The sequence below is a fragment of the Punica granatum genome, chromosome 4 (genome assembly GCF_007655135.1).
Source record: "Punica granatum isolate Tunisia-2019 chromosome 4, ASM765513v2, whole genome shotgun sequence".
Classification (NCBI taxonomy): domain Eukaryota; kingdom Viridiplantae; phylum Streptophyta; class Magnoliopsida; order Myrtales; family Lythraceae; genus Punica; species Punica granatum.
In genome coordinates, this window is record NC_045130.1 from 8,555,465 (window position 1) to 8,574,038 (window position 18,574).

The following is an 18,574-nucleotide window of genomic DNA, read 5'->3' on the forward strand; positions in this document are numbered from 1 at the left end:
ATACATATTTGGAAATATATGTTTTAATTTGAAATAATTTTCAATTCTCGCTATAAATAGAAAAGGGCCAATCTTGGTGGTCTTTTTTAAAAAATAAAAAATAAATTTGCCTTTTTTTTCAAATATTTTGGCAAATTTCGCCATATTCTAATTTGCAGTCTTTTTCAACCTTTTACTTTTAACTTTTCTAAACTTTAGAAAAGGGAAAACTGTCCGATAGGTCATTCATTTTATTCGTGCACCGCCCGATAATTTATTTTTTTTTTGGTGATATGCAGAGACGGACGAAGGACTTGGATCAAGAGGGGCGTAAAGTCCTAGCAGAATAAATAAAGATATTAATTTTCTGAATTAAAGAAGACGAACACAAGAAATTTCATCATAAATTAAAGATTCATATATAAATTTTTAGATAGAATTAAAATTGTAGAGAGGTGACTGAACTCTCAGCCTCCATTTCGTTCTATCTCTAGTAATATGTGTTATTTGATCCCATAAAACTAACAGATTTTCTTGAAACTTACATAATAACATTAAACATTGTTAAACTTATGAGAAAAGTCAAACTTTTACTTACTAGAACTAATTGATAATGTCTTCAGTTCGAGTCTTGTAAATGAAAATGAATTTACATTAACAGTGCATTCCCTCTAGGAGTCGATCCGACTCGAATTTTGATTAGCTGGTGGTCAAATTTTGGATATCATGGTGTACACACAAGAAAAAAGAGACTAATTCGATAGTCGAGAATTTGTATCCCATGTTAAATATGTATCCGTTACCACATTTAATTTTAATTTGATTTTAGACTAAAATAATCATTTCCATAACCATCCTCTTTTTTTATACTCATTTTACCTTCTTAGGAATCATATCACATATTCCATTTCATCTCCTTCGTTATCCCCTTATGAGCAGAAGATGCTGTCTCTGATATCGATAGTGAAAATAATGGAGTGTGAATGGGCCCAACGATGTTAACTTTCGTCGTCTCAGGGAGAAAAGGCCCTAATTTTTCTTTGGGGGAATTAATTTCGAATTATATGAATGCTTGCTTTTCTATTTGGCAACGGGTTAATTGCATTAAAGAAAAAAGAAAATATGTATCATCAATCTGTTTTCTATGAAACAATTTATAATCAGCTGTTCAAAATACGATCTTATGCTTCACCTTCCGAAAGAGATACTCTGATTTATAGTTGATCGAAAGATTACAATTAAGAGCCTATAAAAATTGGCTTATGAACATGTTTGGTTCAGTATAAGTATTGATCCCGTGACTTTAAGAATCAATATGGCCAAAACAGATATATGAGTGCACTACGACTGTCACCTTTAACTTTTTTAAAATGCCACAACTTTCATCATTCAGACATTTTTACCACCAGTTTGTCCTAAATGTTTTCGATCCATCTAACAATCTTATCCCTCAGTTAGCTCTAACAACGAAAAAAGTTACCTAACATCCTACATGAACATAACGCCGTTGAAAAAAATAATTTTTTAATGCCAAACACATGACAGCTTCATACGATGCCGTTTGACCCTCTTCCAACACCCTCAAATGATGTCATTTTCCTTAACGACATTGTTTTCGTGTTTTTTTTTAGTGGGGGAAGCCGATCAGTCTAAGGGAGGACGCATATCGGAGGGCTCTTGTGCCAGCCATTGTCACCTCCTTCTCACCTACTGATCAATTCTCTCTCTAGTCTAATGACGACAACTACTTCAAAGACCACACCGGGGGGATAGTAGCCACTAGGGAAGGGGCCCAAGCCAGGGTGCCCCCTCCTGCTTTCCCTTCCTGTATCCTTGTTTCAAAATAAGGAGGGAGAGTGGGAGTGACTCCGATGACCATGCTTGAGAGGCGGTGGCGACGGGCCCCTCGCGCTGGTCTGTTCCTTCTCGGTCTTCCTCCATGTTTCCCTCTCTATTTCCATGTCTTGAAACATGGAGGGAGGGGGCAGACCAAGCTGGTAGCCCCCCCGCCCCTCTAGGTTTGCTCTGGTGAGCACTCCAGGTGGGGTGGTGGCCGCCACTGTAGGGGCGCCCACCTAGTCTACTAGCCCCCTCCCTTTCGAAATAGGGAGCGAGAGTGGGAGGGAGCAGACCAACCCCTCATTATGAACAAATTGGATTTTATGATAATATTTTAATGTTATTTTAACCACGAGAGTTACCACGTCACTATTTCGTTAAAAAAAGATGACAGATGGGCAAAAATGATAGACGAAACAATGACGTTTGGGGTAAACTGGCGACAAGAATATATCAAGGCCAAAAGTGATGTCAAGTTGAAAAGTTAAAGGTGACAGTGGTGGTGTACTCTTGATATATCATTAATATTACTTCTGTTAAAATTAAATTATCATATGGGCCTTCACACACTTATACACCAGATTTCTAGTAAGTATCACAATCACAAAGTCTTATCAAGCATCCAAAAAAGAAAAGCAAACGACACTGATTTGGAAAGCAAATCACATCTAGTCTCCAAAGAGCCAAACATTATATATTTTCACCACTTACAAATATATATATATATATATATATATATATTCGCGAATGATCACGTCTTTATATATACATAAACTTTTTTCCCGGTATATACATTATATATATAAGTAAAACTTTTTTCTTTGGAGGTTCTTGAGTGTTGCTAGCATTTAGTTGGACTCATTCACTTAAAAAGATTAACAATAATAATAAAAAGCTTTGGTTTAGACAGAAAGGTAGAAGTGCGTAGATAAAGCAAAATAAGTGCAAGTGGGGAACCAAAAAGCAGACACAAAAGCTAATTTCAAGCCCCCATAGCACAGAAGGCACACACCGACCTCGATCGATTATCGATTATCATAAATACGCTTCTGTCTTGATGGACTGCATTCGTATAATAAATTATTAATTATGATATTCTAATGTTGAAAGAAAATTAAAATAGACGCGTTATCATAAACAACGTGAAACTATGATAAAGAAAATTCTGAGCACTTTATGCCGCGCCCATCCCAATCCAGCCTACTCTAGCGAAGGTCACCAATAATTAATGGGTGGGGATAATTATGGCTAATTGGTAAGGTGCTGTTGAACAATGAACGATAGGTAACCCCTCACCCGGAATGGTGTTTAGTACGCAGTCGACGAAATTATGTGGCAGTTCTGTGTGCGCCAGAGATAGATTATGAACCTCATTTTAAGACAAATGTTTAGTTAAAGCGATCGAGACTGCCGATTATATATGTGGAGGTAAGTTTACTTAACCTGCCACCATTAACTCAAAATTCTTTGGCCATATGGTATGACCCATCTTTATATGAACAAACCTAGTTGGACTTACTTTTCTGGCCATGAGTCGAGAGTAAAATCAAGCTGGGCCCGATGGAAGATTATTGTATAATCAATTTATCACTGTCATAACCAACTTTATATGGCAAGAGGGGCCATGCAATTGCAGGTGCCAGTATGTCCCACGAAATATAATAGATAGACTAATAATGTAAAAATTACACTTGGCGTTAAGCAACTGGTTTCGTCTGCAATTTAAAAGATAGAGCTGATAGGTTGTGTGATACCTAATATCTTATAAACCCCTTAAATTCATTATATCTTTATGATGTGAGACACACGTATCACTTTCACACTTACATATGCCATATGAAACTGAACACCCGCCCTAAAAAACTGACTTTGAGCCGAGACTGGACTTCTGTACTCGAGACTTAACCACGAGGTTGACATTCCTCTTCTACACTCAAGCAAGAGGGAAATAAATAATATAGATATATATTCAAAATTAGTTGAATATGATATACCATATATAATATAACAAAAATTTATTTAACCGAAATTCGAAAAGGCAAACACATGAATCTGTTCATTATGAATTAAATTCTCCGAGCAGTCCAAAAAACGATTAACCACAAGTTAAGAGTTTTAGAATAACGGTCTCTCATAAGCACTTTTCGATTTTTATATATTATCATATACATCTAAGAATAAAATTATAATTACTTTTTTGGTGTGAACCGTGGTATTCAGAAACTCAATTGGATCTCGACTAATCCAGTCGAGCTAAGTCAGTTCACTAAGGGATAAAGCTCTCCCGAGAAATTGCTTAGAAAAAACGCCGAATCGCTTGAACTAATCCACGTTGGTAATGATAATTACTTTTAACATAGGATTAATGCTAGATATTTTGCCATGAGGAATGGTACAACAGAAGATTCTATTGCCCGCTAAACTGGACTTTAGCAATACTCGTTCGCGGTAAAGTTTTGACGGTAGTCATGACTCTTCCTATAATGATGAATTTAATTTCCTCAAGCTCTCGCGTCCCGTCCAGGGGGCTCTCTCCCATCTCCCTATTACACTCTTTCTCCTAAAACCTTCTTCATATAAAGTGTGTCTATATATATATATATATATATATATATCTATATATGTAGAGCTGCTAACTCCATTAAAACCCACAACTTAATTTCTTCTCAGAACATCTGCAATAATCCCCTCTCCTTCTCCCCCCCCGGCGGCAGACCCGAAAACTTCTCCAGCTAGCCAGCTGAAGAAATCATAAATGGTAAAGGACATGGAATCGTTCCAATCCCAGGAAGAGAAGCGACGGAAGAGGATGAAGCTCGCAGCATACATCGGCGCCTTCGCAGTGTTCCAGGTTATCGTCATTCTGGTTTTTGCGCTGGTCGTGATGAAAGTTAAGACCCCAAAGTTCAGGATCGGGAACGGTGTCGAGATCCAGTCCCTGATGGCCGGTAACCAGTCCTCGCCCTCGTTCGACATGAGCTTCACTGCGCCAATCAGGATCAAGAACACCAACTTCGGTCCCTACAAGTACGACCCCACCACTGTCAACTTCACCTACGGAGGGGTGCAGGTGGGGCAGGTGACGGTCCCGAAGAGCAAGGCCAACTTTAAGTCCACCAAGAAGGTCGATGTGACCGTGTCCGTCAACTCCAATGCCTTGACAAGCACTTCAGGGCTCGGGAGCGAGCTGAACTCTGGGGTGCTGACGCTGAACAGCCAGGGGAGGATGAACGGGAAGGTGGAGCTGATGCTCATCTTCAAGAAGAAGAAGTCCACCAACATGAACTGCACCATGGCAATTAACGTGGCTTCAAAGGCGCTCCAGTCCATGACATGCAAGTGATATTCGTTTCGATCAGCTGGTCTTGTCTTGGGTGTTGTTGAATAGCTTCTTGTATTCCAGACATTTTGATTTCTTCGTTTTCTTATGCATTAAGTCGTAGAAATTTGATGTAATATCTTCTTGCGGTGATTTATTCTTTTTCGCCTTTTTTTCATACTGTGAATGTTTGATGAATTGTTGAGTGATCCACTTGTAATATATTAATATAAATTATAATTTGATAATTATTGAAAAATTTTGAACTGCTTTTACAAATGATCAAATTCGATCAAATTCTGATGATAAACATTAAGAAGCAACTTTCTTTTCCTTTTCCATTAAAATTAAGAGACCAATGCACCTTCTAATGAGAAAAGAAAAGCTAAATAAAAGGGATATTAGAAATATCACTGACAATAATCAAATCTAAATTTTTTTAAATTTCAAGTAAAGACGTGTGCCAATATATATAGTACGTTATATTGTTAATTCAAAGTGCTACCTACTTTATTTAGTCCCCCCTGAAAAAGGTCGTTGATCAGTGCTAGTTTTGATTATTGTTGTACTGACTGATATACAATAAGGCTTTTGTTTTCTCAGATGTTAATATATAGAAGGAGGTCTAACAAATTAAAAAGAAGGGGAGGAAAAATAAATAGTATCATCTGAAATTTTCACTAAGAAAATTTGACTCGAAACTTTTATTATAAAAGGTGAAAAGCGGTTTACCCAAAAACAAAAAGAAATAAAAAAAAGGTGAAAAACGAGTGTCACTATATTGAACTCATATACACCGTTCTTTTAATTATTTGAAAGAGGCCTATGGAAAAGAAGGCATATAATTAATTAAATTCCATTAGAATCAATTACGAATTCATTATATTCAGATTAAATGTGGACTACGTTGATGCTAATAAAATTTTAAAAAATTCTACCTCATAATGATGTGTTGAGGAAGAACCAATAAGATTACTTTAATTAAGAAAATTTATAATAATTAATCAAGTGATTAACACTTATTATTTAATTTATTATTATTTAATTGATATTTCTTTATGTCACGCGGCGAGGTAGGATCAACAAATAATCTCTCGTTGATGCAGGGATTAGTTTCCGCCAAATATCTCACGTTTCACCGAAGAAAGCGAATGCTAGAAACATGCATGAAACCACTTTTTGCCTTCATGTCTTTCCCTTCTCCTCTTGTTGGTTACGTTCCTTTTTCTTCCTTTTATGATTAGCGGTTAAAAAATGGGCTCAGCACCCTCCTCAGCTGGGGACCCCCATTAAGACGTTACGTACACCTAATTTGATCCAATCCATGGAGAGGGGCCTAGAATAAAGCATATTATCGAGCTCGGATCTGAAAAATTATCACCAAAATTATCGTGCGGAAAATGTGCGAACCACTCACCATGATCCTGGCATGCGATTAACTCAGAGGTATCGATATATTAAGAGCATTTAACAATATTTTCGACAAACGACGGTCTTCAATTTCCAAAGGAGCACAGTACTAAATGGAAGATAAACAAAGCATATCCATATATGTGTGTGTATATATGTATATATGTATATATGAATATGCATGTTGTCATATTGAAGCTTCCATTTGGAGACAATAGCTGCCCCTGGTGGCCAAGAGATAAGCCGACCATCTTCAAAAGGTTATCTCAAAGAATCTAAAACATGGAGCGAACATGCGATGTCATGTTTTATTATTGCCCAACTTGGATACCTATCAAGTCATATGCCACAGCTCTTGCTTTGGCCAGAAGCCATTAACCCTTTTTGAGGAGCATTTGGATTCCTAGTCCTGTGTAGAAGAACATTGCATGCAGCTGGGTCCAATTAGGATAGGGTCCCCTTGGGATCAATTGTTATCACCTAATCACATCCAACTTGCGTAGTCTGTAGGATTCTGAATTTGAAATCAGCATCTCTCGTGGATTTTGCGTAGTATTCCCGTCTCGATTGGTTTCTTTATATTCCTCGATCTTCTTTTTTTTCCCTTTCTTCTTGTACGGTGTCCTCCATCATAGTAGTAAGTATTTCCACGTTCTGAGTGGAACTTTGAGATAATCAATATATCTTTTTTAAAGATATTATTTTTATTAGGTGAATTATTACTTAGTAAATAGTTTTTATTTTGGTAGAAAAAGCACACAAGATAGCCTATGATCATCTATGTTGATCTTGCGTAGGTTTAAATTTAGGTTCAAGATGCAACTTTTGACTCGATTTGCTCTTCCACTTCCATACGTATATACGTACGTATAAACATATTTACAAAAACAAAATTTGTAAATTGCATATACAACTTCTTGCAATGTTACATATTTTTTACAATTTCAATATATTATTAACATCGATAACATAATAAAAATAATAAATGATGTGAAATAGAAACCAATAATACCCTATGTTTTTTTTTTGGGTGGAATAATATCCTATGTTTTAGAATTGGGATTTAATATGCTAGGTTATAGATAGGAGAGATTGGTGGATGTTAGAACATATATTGCCTCTCATTCTATGTCACAAAAGTTATGACTTTTTTTTTCTTTTCATTTATTTATTATGAAATAATTGCGTAAAGAATCTCAACGTTTAAATCAGTTAGAGATCTACCCAATGTTCCATTTGTTGCGGAAAAGAACATATTGTTTCAGATATTTGTATGCATGAGACGGTTAATTTTTGGTTAATTTTTTTACCACTTCTTTTCCACATTTCAAGAACACATAAACCGAATACAATTTAAAATATAACAAAGTTTGGAATTGTGCAACACTATTGCATGCTATAAATTAATAAACCGATTACGAGATTAATCACTGAACTCTAGGAACTGTGAAAAAGGACTCTAAAGACAGTAAAATTTGAAGATGATCTAGTTAGATGTGGGCCTTGTCTGAACTGACCCATAACAGCCCTTCAGACGTTCGAATTCAACATACTAGGGTCAAGGAAAGTCAATAATATATGAGAGTCCCATATTTTAACGAAAATTTGAAACTATAGGTCTTTAATCGCAAGATCGGTTGAGATGCTCAGATAGATTTTTATGCTGCGTTTGGTTTCAAAGTAGGATTTTAAAATTAGATTTTGATTTTGAAAAAGAGTGGTATAAATAGGGTCCACCCTTTGATTTTGTATGAGTTATTTTGTTTTGTTGTGAAAAAAAGTGATATAAATGGGGCCCACTCTTTGATTTTGTATGAGTTATTTTGTTTTGTTATAGGTAGAATTAAGTTAAAGTTGTGATTTTAAAATTACATTTGTAAACGAAAGAAGTCTTTAATTTACTGAGTCCAATGATTCTCGTATCAGGCATCAGACATGAGAAACCAATGCCTCCGCGGTAGCCCGTTTCTTCGAAGACATCCATCCCATAAAGGGTTTGGAAGCCCAATAAGGCTCTCCCAGCAACCTAGTCCTGCCCAATGTAATTATTCATGGGCCCTCTTATTAATTCTATTACTATTAGGATGGTAATAATTGGTGCATAATATTGAAGAAGGCTGTGTATAGTTAAATGAATCGTAGGATTAAAATAGGAATATATGCACAGAAAAAGAATAAGGAATATGCAGATGTAGGAAATATTCTCCAAGTATCTACCTAAATTTTATTACAAATATCGAATAGATTACTAAAATATACATCAACGTCTTCGATCAGGCAATTGCACGGATAAATCATTCTAAATTTAAAGTAAATGCTGATTGGTGAGGAGGGGAAACTTTGTCAATGAAGTCTGGTTGATCATGGCTAACTGTTATTTTCTTTGTGTAATTTGCTGGGGACAATTATCGAGGCTATAATCTCATTGCGAGGTCACACTGTATGAAATACGTCTCCATGCTTGTTTGTTCGTAATTACTCATGCCATCAATCGATATAATGCAACTAGGGTAGCTAAGACCACGATATCTTATTACATATATCGTTCTTCTGAACTATATGCATCAAGAGAATTCCAACTAAAAACTATATCACAAAATAAAGTCTGTTTACCATCAAAATAAACAAAATTCCGTTCGATAAGATAGTCACTCACTGACAGGCCAAATCTTGCACCAAGCGGGAAGTCAAGTTAAGCTTCATCTCGCAATTCATGTCCGCCGTCTTCCTTTTCTTCACCTTCTCACTTCCCATCAAATAATAAACCCTCCCGCTAAGTCTCCCGTAGCTCCTTAGCTTCACCAAGCCTGACCCGACATCCCTCGTAAAATTACCAGCGACGCTATTGCTCTCGTCCAAGGCCTGGCCCGACGTCTTCCCGACTTCGATCTCCAACTCCAACCTCTCAGTCCCCCTTGCCCCAGCCCGCCCAGGCCTAACCGCCTTCTCTCCTACAAACAAAGCCCCTCCATACACCACCCTCACCGTGGCTTTCTCGTGATCAAACCGCCCAAAGTTCGGGTTGGAGACTGTGATCACTGCCACCAGGGTTGCGTTCAGCGAAGCAGCTGATGAAGATAAACCTCCTAGCTGCATAGAGTTGTTGTTGTTGTTGTTGTTGTAGCTGTACGTCAAGCTCTTGATCCTCACTTCACTCATTCGGAACCGGGGTGCCTTGGGCCGCACGATGAGGGCGAAGGCCAGGAGTGCGGCGCAGAAGAGTACGAATAAGGCGAAGAGGTATACAACGAGCCTGCTGCTCGTTCTATGGTACCTGGACCATCTGCGTTCAGGTTTGAGCGGTGTAGTATAGGTAGGGGAGTACTCCGGGCCCCTCGGGAGATGGACCCCGGACGGGACAAGGTGGCGTCCTTTTGGAGGATGTTCCGGAGACATAAGCCTTGCGTGCTTCTGTGACAATCCCAACAGATTGGCCTTTCGGAGGAATTTTGGTTTCTCTTATCTGAAGTTGGGAAGAAGATTGCAGAAGACAATCATATATATCCTAATATTTAAAACTTCGTTGTTTTCGGATCCCAAGTACAATTCGAATTCCGTTTTCTCGCATGATTGGTTTTCATTTATTTTTATTATATTTTTAGTAAATTCGTTTTACTTATACTAATTCGAACGAAAATAACAAGCGTGTCAACATTATTATTTTGTCATATTAGACAAATAAATTCTTAACAATGAATAATAATAAAATTATAAAGTAATATAATAATATGTTGCTTAATGCTAAATTTCGACATTATTACTCAATAGAACTGGTATTTTTTCACATATTAAGTACTCCATTATACCCTTCCGGGGCAAATATTCGAATCTATTTTGACATAATCTTTTCGTTCCGTTTGGTTTCGCAATAATATTTTTAAAATTTTAACTCTAACTTTAACTCTACTCACTATACTACAAAAATCAATAACACAATTATTACTTTTCTCTTTTTCTTCAATTTTTTAACCATTTAATTTAGTTTTTAATACTAAATTCTATCAATTATCTATTACCTTTTCAACAATTCAACAATACAATCATTACTTTTTTTTAACTATTCATTAATTTTTCTCATAATTCAACAACGCAATCATTACAACCCAATTAAAATCAAAACTCAATTCTACTTAACTCCAAAACCAAACTCACCATTAAGATTTAGGATGGTATGGGTACATATGCTCATACTTATAGTTTTTTTCTATATATTTACTGAAAAAAATAAAATTTAATTGATTTTGTCACATTTACTTAGTTGAAAGTTAAGTACGTTTCGCTTCTTACTTAGAGAAAGACGATAAAAAAAATGTGAAAATTTAAAATGATTTTTCATAAATTATCAAATGTATTATTTTTTACTGTTTACCAAATACATGTTAATTTTAATATTATTTCAGGAGAATGATTACTAATTTCATTAATCTCACTTAATTTTTCGCTATTGACTATTCTATATCATACAATAAAAAGTTTTTATAAGAACATCATTAATGACATTCATAGCGCGGACCATAACTATAGTAACCTATATAAGTGCGGATGCAATGTATATTGTAACGAACGAGGTGATATGTATTGATGTGATTGTCGGTATTGCTGAGGGGAAAACGCGTGGATGGGGACGTGGAAGCTAAGTAACCAGGTCGGGTCGGTCCATCGTGTGCTGAGTAGCAAAGTGCCAAGGGCCCCAGTGGGACAAAAAGTTTCTTTTTCCCGGGGAAGAAGCTTTTGACAATCTGTCAAATGAAAGAAACATTTGATTTGTTGATGTGATATATTAACCGAATTAATCATATGGAATTAAGAATTCGGGTAAACCAAATTATGTGGTTATGCCTGAAAGTGCAGGTTAACAAATGACAAGAGGCAACTCTGGCAAACATAGCTCTTATTAAGTAAACTTTTCTTATAGTGCAAGGTTCTAATACTCATTGATATTTCGTGGTTAAAATCAAGATACGTCAATTGGGGATTCGTCTCGGCTTGACTTCACTGAAAAATGAAAACATAAATGACAAGGCCGACCGTGTAGCATGCGGTTCTTGATCAATTCCACGGGTATAATCCAAATTACGCATGATAATCAAATTTGCTATTTCAGAAACAGAAAGGGACAGGACCGCATTTATATGGGTTTCATCTATAGCTGGAGAAGATTCTCTAAGACATCAAATTTCATAGAATTTGTTTCTTTTTATTCTCACAAATTAAATTTAACTAATCTACTCTGGACAGTGCACACACGAGTACCCCTTTCTCCCGTCCATTACTTTTTTGTGCAAAATCTTACAGGTCACTAGACATTTAAAATCTGGTAAATTATGTGAAACTTCACAAAGTTGGTTTACAAAAGCAAAAAGAAAATTAAAGAAGGTGTAGTGTAGTGGTGCATGCCTTCACCAATAATCAAGAGGTTACAAGTTCAATACTTAGGTGGGATTACCGTGCCCTATTAATAGATATATTTAGGATTTTCATTTCATTATACTGAGTCCATCACCCCCATTGTAACCAAAAAAGAAAAAAAGAAAAGAAAAGAAAGAGAAGTAGGAAAAAAGTCATCAAAGTGGCAATCGAAATTAGCTTCTTCTTCTTTTTTTTTTCTTTAAATGAAATTGGGGCGAATCAAATACAAAAACCGGAGTAAGGAAATCCCTATAATATTCTCATGAATCAATGTGGGTTGGTTCATGCGGTTCGATACTTATTCCGCTTAAGTAAGGTCTTGGGTTCGAGTCATTGTAAATGTAGAAAATTTACGCCGAGAGAATTTTACCCCTTAATGGGTAGATTCGGCTCGACTGAATCAGTCAGGGTCCAATTGGACTTTTAGATATCATGGTTCACATCAAAAAATAATATCCTCGTGTAGAAGAGGATTGAGACTCAAAAGGTACGTACAACCTAAGGTTTAGGAATCCGTCTTGGGCAAGAAAGTATTTATTACATGAGGTCGATGGGCGGGAGGCCATACATCGCATAAAAATGTGGGTCGTTTTTATATCTAGATGTTTTGCACGAGAGCATACTCAAAGTTTTAAGTACTAATCGCGCATAATTTAGGCCTATGATGGAGTTCCGAAAAGAAAAGAAGGAGAAATATCTTATGCATTGCTTTTAAGAGAAAAGTTATCTTTTAAGGGATGATACCCGTAGGATCATCAGAGAGTGCTATCAATCCAAGTGTTGTCGCACTCTAAGGATGAACCTTAACGACGATGGGGTGAGTTTCCGAAAAAAATGGGGTTCACTAATTAATTTTTTTGGGTGACAGGGTACATTAAGTATAATTAACTTATCTGCCAAGGTATGAGCACCATTGGTAGCAGCTGGCCATAGACGAGGAAGCACAATAATGTGTATTTCCTTCCTAGGCAAGTTAATTTAGGCCCACGCGCCAAACCTAAACTTTGGCAACGGCCTGACTCTACCTAGCTATTTTGGCATTAACACCCTCGTGGAGCAAATTTTCCTTGCTAATAATGCGCTTTCACATTTATTTCTGCACTGGTATAAATTCGAATGTAGCCAATTCGGATGATTTTGAATGGTTTCACGGGACTCACTTGACGTGACAACTTCGATATCTATGTGGTGAATTACCGCACTGCGGTAAAAGCTAAGATATGGAATATGCAGTTGGATTCCTCCCCGCATGTACCAATGATGATACACAATTTGTAGCACATGTAGTCTAAAACGTCCATGGACACCATCCCCCAAATTTCGTGACTCCCAATTTGTAAGCTTGCTGCCGGAATAAAGTCCATAGTATCAAATGGAGTTAAGCATCAGTTTCACCAAAATGGAATTGAGTGTCATTTATGTCAATTTTAAGGATAGGGAGTGTAATTTATCCTAAAGTTAATTGATAGCTCTAGAATGGTTCAAAACTACTGCACCTTTTTTTTTTTTTGAATGGGCTATTGGGGCCTCACAATCCATTAATTGGGCCGCTTTTCAGCCCCTTTCAAGGGGAGAAAAGATTGGGCTGTTTTCAACATAATGGAAAATTGATCCAAGAAATTCTGGACAGAGTCCAGTCCAACAAAAAACGACATCTGTCTCTTCATATTGCTTTATGGGCCAAGACACCCCGTTTGGGATTAATTATTGCCATATCCTTTTTCTCTCTCAGTATTTTTTTTCCCCCCGGGTCTTACAAGAACGTCGATAGGACTAATACGAGTACAAAAAATAAAAGCGAAATAAGACACTAATGAGGATTGCACACAGGACCTCTTGATCCCGATACGACTTTTTATACCATTGCACTAAAATCTCTTCCTCTCTTTTATTAACTCTATTGGCTTTCCTGCGATGAAAATGCCGCGCTATTTGGTCATTCTCTCAACCATTTCAGTTGCAGAGGTCCAATATTAGGGATAGGAAGGTCATCAGAAGACTGCCCCAAACTCAAAGTTTCCACCCCGTTCCTCTCTGAATTCTGCCGGCACGGATACTATAATCGAGCAACGTTTGCCCTTTTTGTAGTGAACCTAACTTACAGAAGAACAGCGCATCATGCCACAAACAAAGGAACAAGCAAATGCTCCCTGCGTCATGCTGGTGCCCTGCACATAGCTCGGTCTAGGCTTACATCAACTGTATTAACTTTACGAAGGGATGCTTTATTCGATATCTCTTTCTTAAAGATCAACGAGTCACAGCTACGCCATATAAAGTCATAATGGATCAGATGCAAAGTTAATATTCTCCACTTCATGTCTCTGATGGGGGGATGGATGATGAGGGCTAAGGCAATAGCTGAGTCTTTATTGAATCCCAAAAATGAATATTTCACAAAATACAATCTCTAAAACTCGATCCATACTCCTAAAATGCAAACAATATCGACAAAATTCTATATGTAGAACGCATCTTATCTACGTACACCCGCTCGGAGAGGGTCGGGAAAACAAAAAAGGGAAGAAAAATATAAGGAACAATGGAAGCTTCATCACTTGCACTCCACACTCTTGATCTTCTTCGCTTGGACTTCAAACTCCATCGTGCAGTTCATGTTGGTGGCCTTCTTCTTCTTGAAGATGAGCATGATCTCTGACTTCCCGTTCATCCTTGCCTGGCTGCTCAGCGTCAAGATCCCGGAGTTCAGCTCCCTCGAGAGGCCTGACGTGTCAGTCAGAGGGGCAGAGCTCACGGACACGGTCACGTCGAGCTTCTTGGTGCCCATGAAGTTGGCCGTGCTCTTCGGGATCGTCGCCTGCCCCACCTGAATGCCCCCGTAGGTGAAGTTGACGAGGGTAGCATCGTACTTGTAGGGCCCGAAGTTGTTGTTCTTGATCCTGATAGGTGCGCTGAAGCTCATGTTGAACGAGGGCGACGACGATGCGTCCCCAGTGGTCAGGGATTGGACCACGACGCCATCCCCTATCCGGAACTTGGGGGTCCGGACCTTCATCACGACCATCACGAACACAAGGATGACTATGACCTGAAACACGGCAAAGGCAGCGATATACGCAGCCCATTTCATCCTCCTCTTCTTCTTCTCATCATGGGATCGCAGCGATTCGTGATCCGACATTGATCTCTCTGGTTCTTTTCTCGAAAATCGAAACGAAAAGAATTGAAGGAAGTGGTTTCTTTTTTTCTGTGTTAACTCCTCTGTTTTGCTCTGTTGATGAGCAGGAGAGCAGCCTCCATATATATATATATATATATAGAAATCACGGCCTGGTAGGGGGAGGAAGGAAAGGGCAGAGCTTTCCTAGAAATTGGCGAAGGCGGACCGGACAACACGCCCCGGGAGGTAACAATTATTGACTTTCCAGATGCAATTATGGACTTTTGTCAATGCTCTCCAAGTGGAGACTAAAGTGGGACCCCCTTGTAATATCAAGTTCGAACGTGCCTTTTTTATTATTTTATTTAAATAATTTGCTTTGAATTTTCTTTTGGTAAGATTTGCTTGGAAATTGGGATTTCAAGTTGTTGGCAATAGAAGCTTCGGATAATGATATTATCTTATAATTTAATTTAAAGCCTGTTGTCCAATTATGGTTTCACTTTCTGGTGGGGCTTTGGATAAGACAACGCGGCAAAGTTGTTAATAATTTTCAGTTTGATTAACTAAATGCCTACGAGTCATTCCTTAAAAAAAAAAAAACTAAATGCCTACGAGTCGACACCCCGGATTAGTAAGAGATCCTTCGAATCGGTTAATATCACAGGTTGCATTTATTGCCCTGTAAGGTTTTATTATGCAGATTGCTCCCGACCCTTTTACGAATCTAACGAAAAGGGAAGTAGTAACCCAGACAGATCCGAGAGAAGTCCATGTTTTATAGTTTGTATGGACATTTGTCTTTAAATGAAAGTTTATGTACCGTCTGCTTTATTACAAGTTAAATAAATGTCATTCCTGGTATAAAATTAGGTAAGCATGAATTGCCTTGGTCTAACCAGAAAAGCAAAAGAAAGAATTGAACTTTATGGACCACCAAAACCTTTTGATCAAGATAGTCTTATCAATTAAAAGCAAATTACAATGTTTTATCTCATGGTGATTAAAATTAATGAAATGCACCAACATGGATTGGTTTAAGTGTTCAGCGTTTGTTCCACTTAAATAAGATCTTAGGTTTGAATCCTTGTGAATGCAGAAAATTCACGTTGCGAGAGCTTTACCCCTTAGCGGGACGATCCGACTTGATTGGATTAGTCGGTGTCTAACTGAACTTTCGAATATCAGGGTTCACACCGAAAAATTAATAAAGCGCCATCCATCCAGAGAATCGTTTTAGTTCACTTTAGTCTTTAGGTGATATGGTCCTAGAAAAGTAGGGAATGTAAATATGTGCTAATAACTGTCATTAAACCTCATGGAAATGAAAAATTGGAAAAACATGACCAATTAATCCGAAAAGTTATAGCCTCTTTTATCACCAAATCAAATGGGATGAAAATGTTTGCATTAGAACTTTTCAAACTGACGCCTTTGATCAGGGACGGACCAAGGGCTATGGGAAAATCTCTCTAAATTGTGATGTTATAAGGAAAAAAAAAAATTCTTAATTTTTGATAAATTTACTTATATTTCGCCTCTTTAATCCGGAAAATTTACCCTCTTGTTTGGTCCCTAAAGACTTGTCCCCCTCGATCCAAATTATTTGTCCATCCCTGCCTTTGAACCGTTCGAAACTTTGGGCAATTAGTCCACGAGGTTGCAGGTAACTAACCTCTCCTTGAATGCATTGCCTTTTGTGAGGCTATCTGCATACGGTCATAGACGGAGTCAAGATTCTCATTCAGCGGAGACAAAAATATGATTTATACATAGATAGTGCATAAATATTTCTTTCAGCAAGAGCAAATTAAATACTAATTTCACATGGACAAAATCTTGAATGATTATATTTTTGGGCCAAAAATTGAAAAAAAAAACACAAATTTTAAGGGGGCATTTGCCCTCCCTGGAGCTCATGTGGCTCCGCCCTGCATACGGATGCATGCATATTTACCTGGATCCATGAGTTTATAGGAAATTCATGGTCTCATAGAATGAACTACTAATTACAAGAAAAAAGAAAATCATTACCAATTATCTACTTAATTCGGAAAAAAGGTAATTTAATAGACAATTGTGTAATTTGATGATCACAAGAAATAAAGAGTCCATTACACAGCAAAAAAGAAAATAAAGAGTTCGTTAGTAAGATGCAATATCCATGTCGAATTAACAAGGCATGCTAGACATGAATGAATGAAGACACTCATTAATCGAAATAAAATCAAACTTTATTAATTACATGACCAAGGAAAATAATAGATTATCCAATACCACAATCATGGACTACGGTGAGATTAATCATGTACATCGATCACTTGCATGTCAGGGACTGAACCACCTTTGAAGACACATTGATTGCCATGGTGCAATTCATGTTGGTGGATTTCTTCTTCTTGAAGATGAGCATTAGCTCCACCTTCCCGTTCAACCTCCCCTGACTGTTCAGCGTCAGCACCTTGGAGTTCAGCTCGCTCCCGAGCCCCGAAGTGCTAGTCAAGGCATCGGAATTCACGGACACGGTCACATCGACCTTCTTGGTGGACTTGAAGTTGGCCTTGCTCTTTGGGATCGTCACCTGCCCGACATGTACGCCTCCGTAACTGAAGTTCACGGTGGTGGCATCGTACTTGTATGGTCCGAAGTTGGTGTTCTTGATTCGGATTGGTGCCACGAAATTCATGTCAAACGAGGGTGAGGATTGGGTCCCGGTAGTCAGGGATTGAATCTTGATGCCATTCCCGATCCTAAACTTCGGGGTCTTAACTTTCATGACTACCAGCGCGAAAACTAGAATGACGATAACCTGGAATACTGCGAAGGCACCAATGTACGCGGCGAGTTTCATCCTCTTACGTCGCTTATCCTCCTGGGATTGGAACGATTCCATATCCTTTGCCATTTGAGATCTCTTTTGGGACTTCGATTGCTTGGAATGAGTTTTTTGTGAGTTGTGAGTGGTGGGGAGGGTCTGTTTGGTATTATATAGAGCTTTGTGGAGACAACATATGAAGATAGAAGATAGTACAGTGCAGTAGGAGGAGGTAGGATTTTTCTCATGAAAGCCAAACGCGTCCGGAGAAAAGGAATGGGGATAGGATACGAGGAAGCCTTTGACGTCTAGAGGGACCTGACTTTGCAGATACCTTCCGTGACGAAAGAGACCCTTACTAACTATACTATCTGTCAAGTGGGCCGTCAAATTAGAAGCTTCGGTTGTTTACCATTTTCGTTGGATGATGTAATTAAGCCCCATCTCCAATTTACTCCGTAATTAATCATCCCGATATATCCTATCAGAAGGATCGCTCGAGGAATGATCGGTTAACACGGAATGGAAGAACCACTTGAACATATGTTTAGTGTTAATCATCCAAATAGTAAGACCGAAGAGATCTCTAGGACGCCAAAACTTGGAGTTTTGGTTAGGACATCGAACTTGATCTGTAAAATCAAAATTAATCTGGAGTCAATTCTTAAAACATGACATTGCC

The 18,574-nt window shown here is 37.9% G+C and overlaps 4 protein-coding genes across 4 annotated transcripts; 1 reads left to right on the plus strand and 3 right to left on the minus strand.

The window, feature by feature from the left end:
* The first annotated feature begins 4,361 nt into the window (after nt 1-4,361).
* Nucleotides 4,362-5,385, plus strand: LOC116202569 (late embryogenesis abundant protein At1g64065-like). Its single transcript, XM_031534164.1, has one exon. The coding sequence runs from the start codon at nt 4,574-4,576 to the stop codon at nt 5,159-5,161; it is 588 nt and encodes a 195-aa protein (XP_031390024.1). The 5' UTR covers nt 4,362-4,573; the 3' UTR covers nt 5,162-5,385.
* Nucleotides 5,386-9,044: 3,659 nt separating this feature from the next.
* On the minus strand, nt 9,045-10,051 carry LOC116202652 (late embryogenesis abundant protein At1g64065-like). The gene has a single exon (XM_031534247.1). It carries the CDS (start codon nt 9,941-9,943, stop codon nt 9,200-9,202), a length of 744 nt encoding a protein of 247 aa, XP_031390107.1. The 5' UTR covers nt 9,944-10,051; the 3' UTR covers nt 9,045-9,199.
* A 4,459-nt stretch (nt 10,052-14,510) lies between these two features.
* Nucleotides 14,511-15,098, minus strand: LOC116203350 (late embryogenesis abundant protein At1g64065-like). The gene has a single exon (XM_031535039.1). The coding sequence runs from the start codon at nt 15,096-15,098 to the stop codon at nt 14,511-14,513; it is 588 nt and encodes a 195-aa protein (XP_031390899.1).
* A 2,071-nt stretch (nt 15,099-17,169) lies between these two features.
* Nucleotides 17,170-18,077, minus strand: LOC116202851. The gene has a single exon (XM_031534482.1). It carries the CDS (start codon nt 17,980-17,982, stop codon nt 17,395-17,397), a length of 588 nt encoding a protein of 195 aa, XP_031390342.1. The 5' UTR covers nt 17,983-18,077; the 3' UTR covers nt 17,170-17,394.
* Between the last annotated feature and the right edge of the window lie 497 nt (nt 18,078-18,574).

Bases quoted from the DNA above. Each gene is read 5' to 3' on its own strand.
- LOC116202569 (XM_031534164.1), top strand. From the start codon at position 4,574: ATGGTAAAGGACATGGAATCGTTCCAATCCCAGGAAGAGAAGCGACGG.
- LOC116203350 (XM_031535039.1), bottom strand. From the start codon at position 15,098: ATGTCGGATCACGAATCGCTGCGATCCCATGATGAGAAGAAGAAGAGG.
- LOC116202652 (XM_031534247.1), bottom strand. From the start codon at position 9,943: ATGTCTCCGGAACATCCTCCAAAAGGACGCCACCTTGTCCCGTCCGGG.
- LOC116202851 (XM_031534482.1), bottom strand. From the start codon at position 17,982: ATGGCAAAGGATATGGAATCGTTCCAATCCCAGGAGGATAAGCGACGT.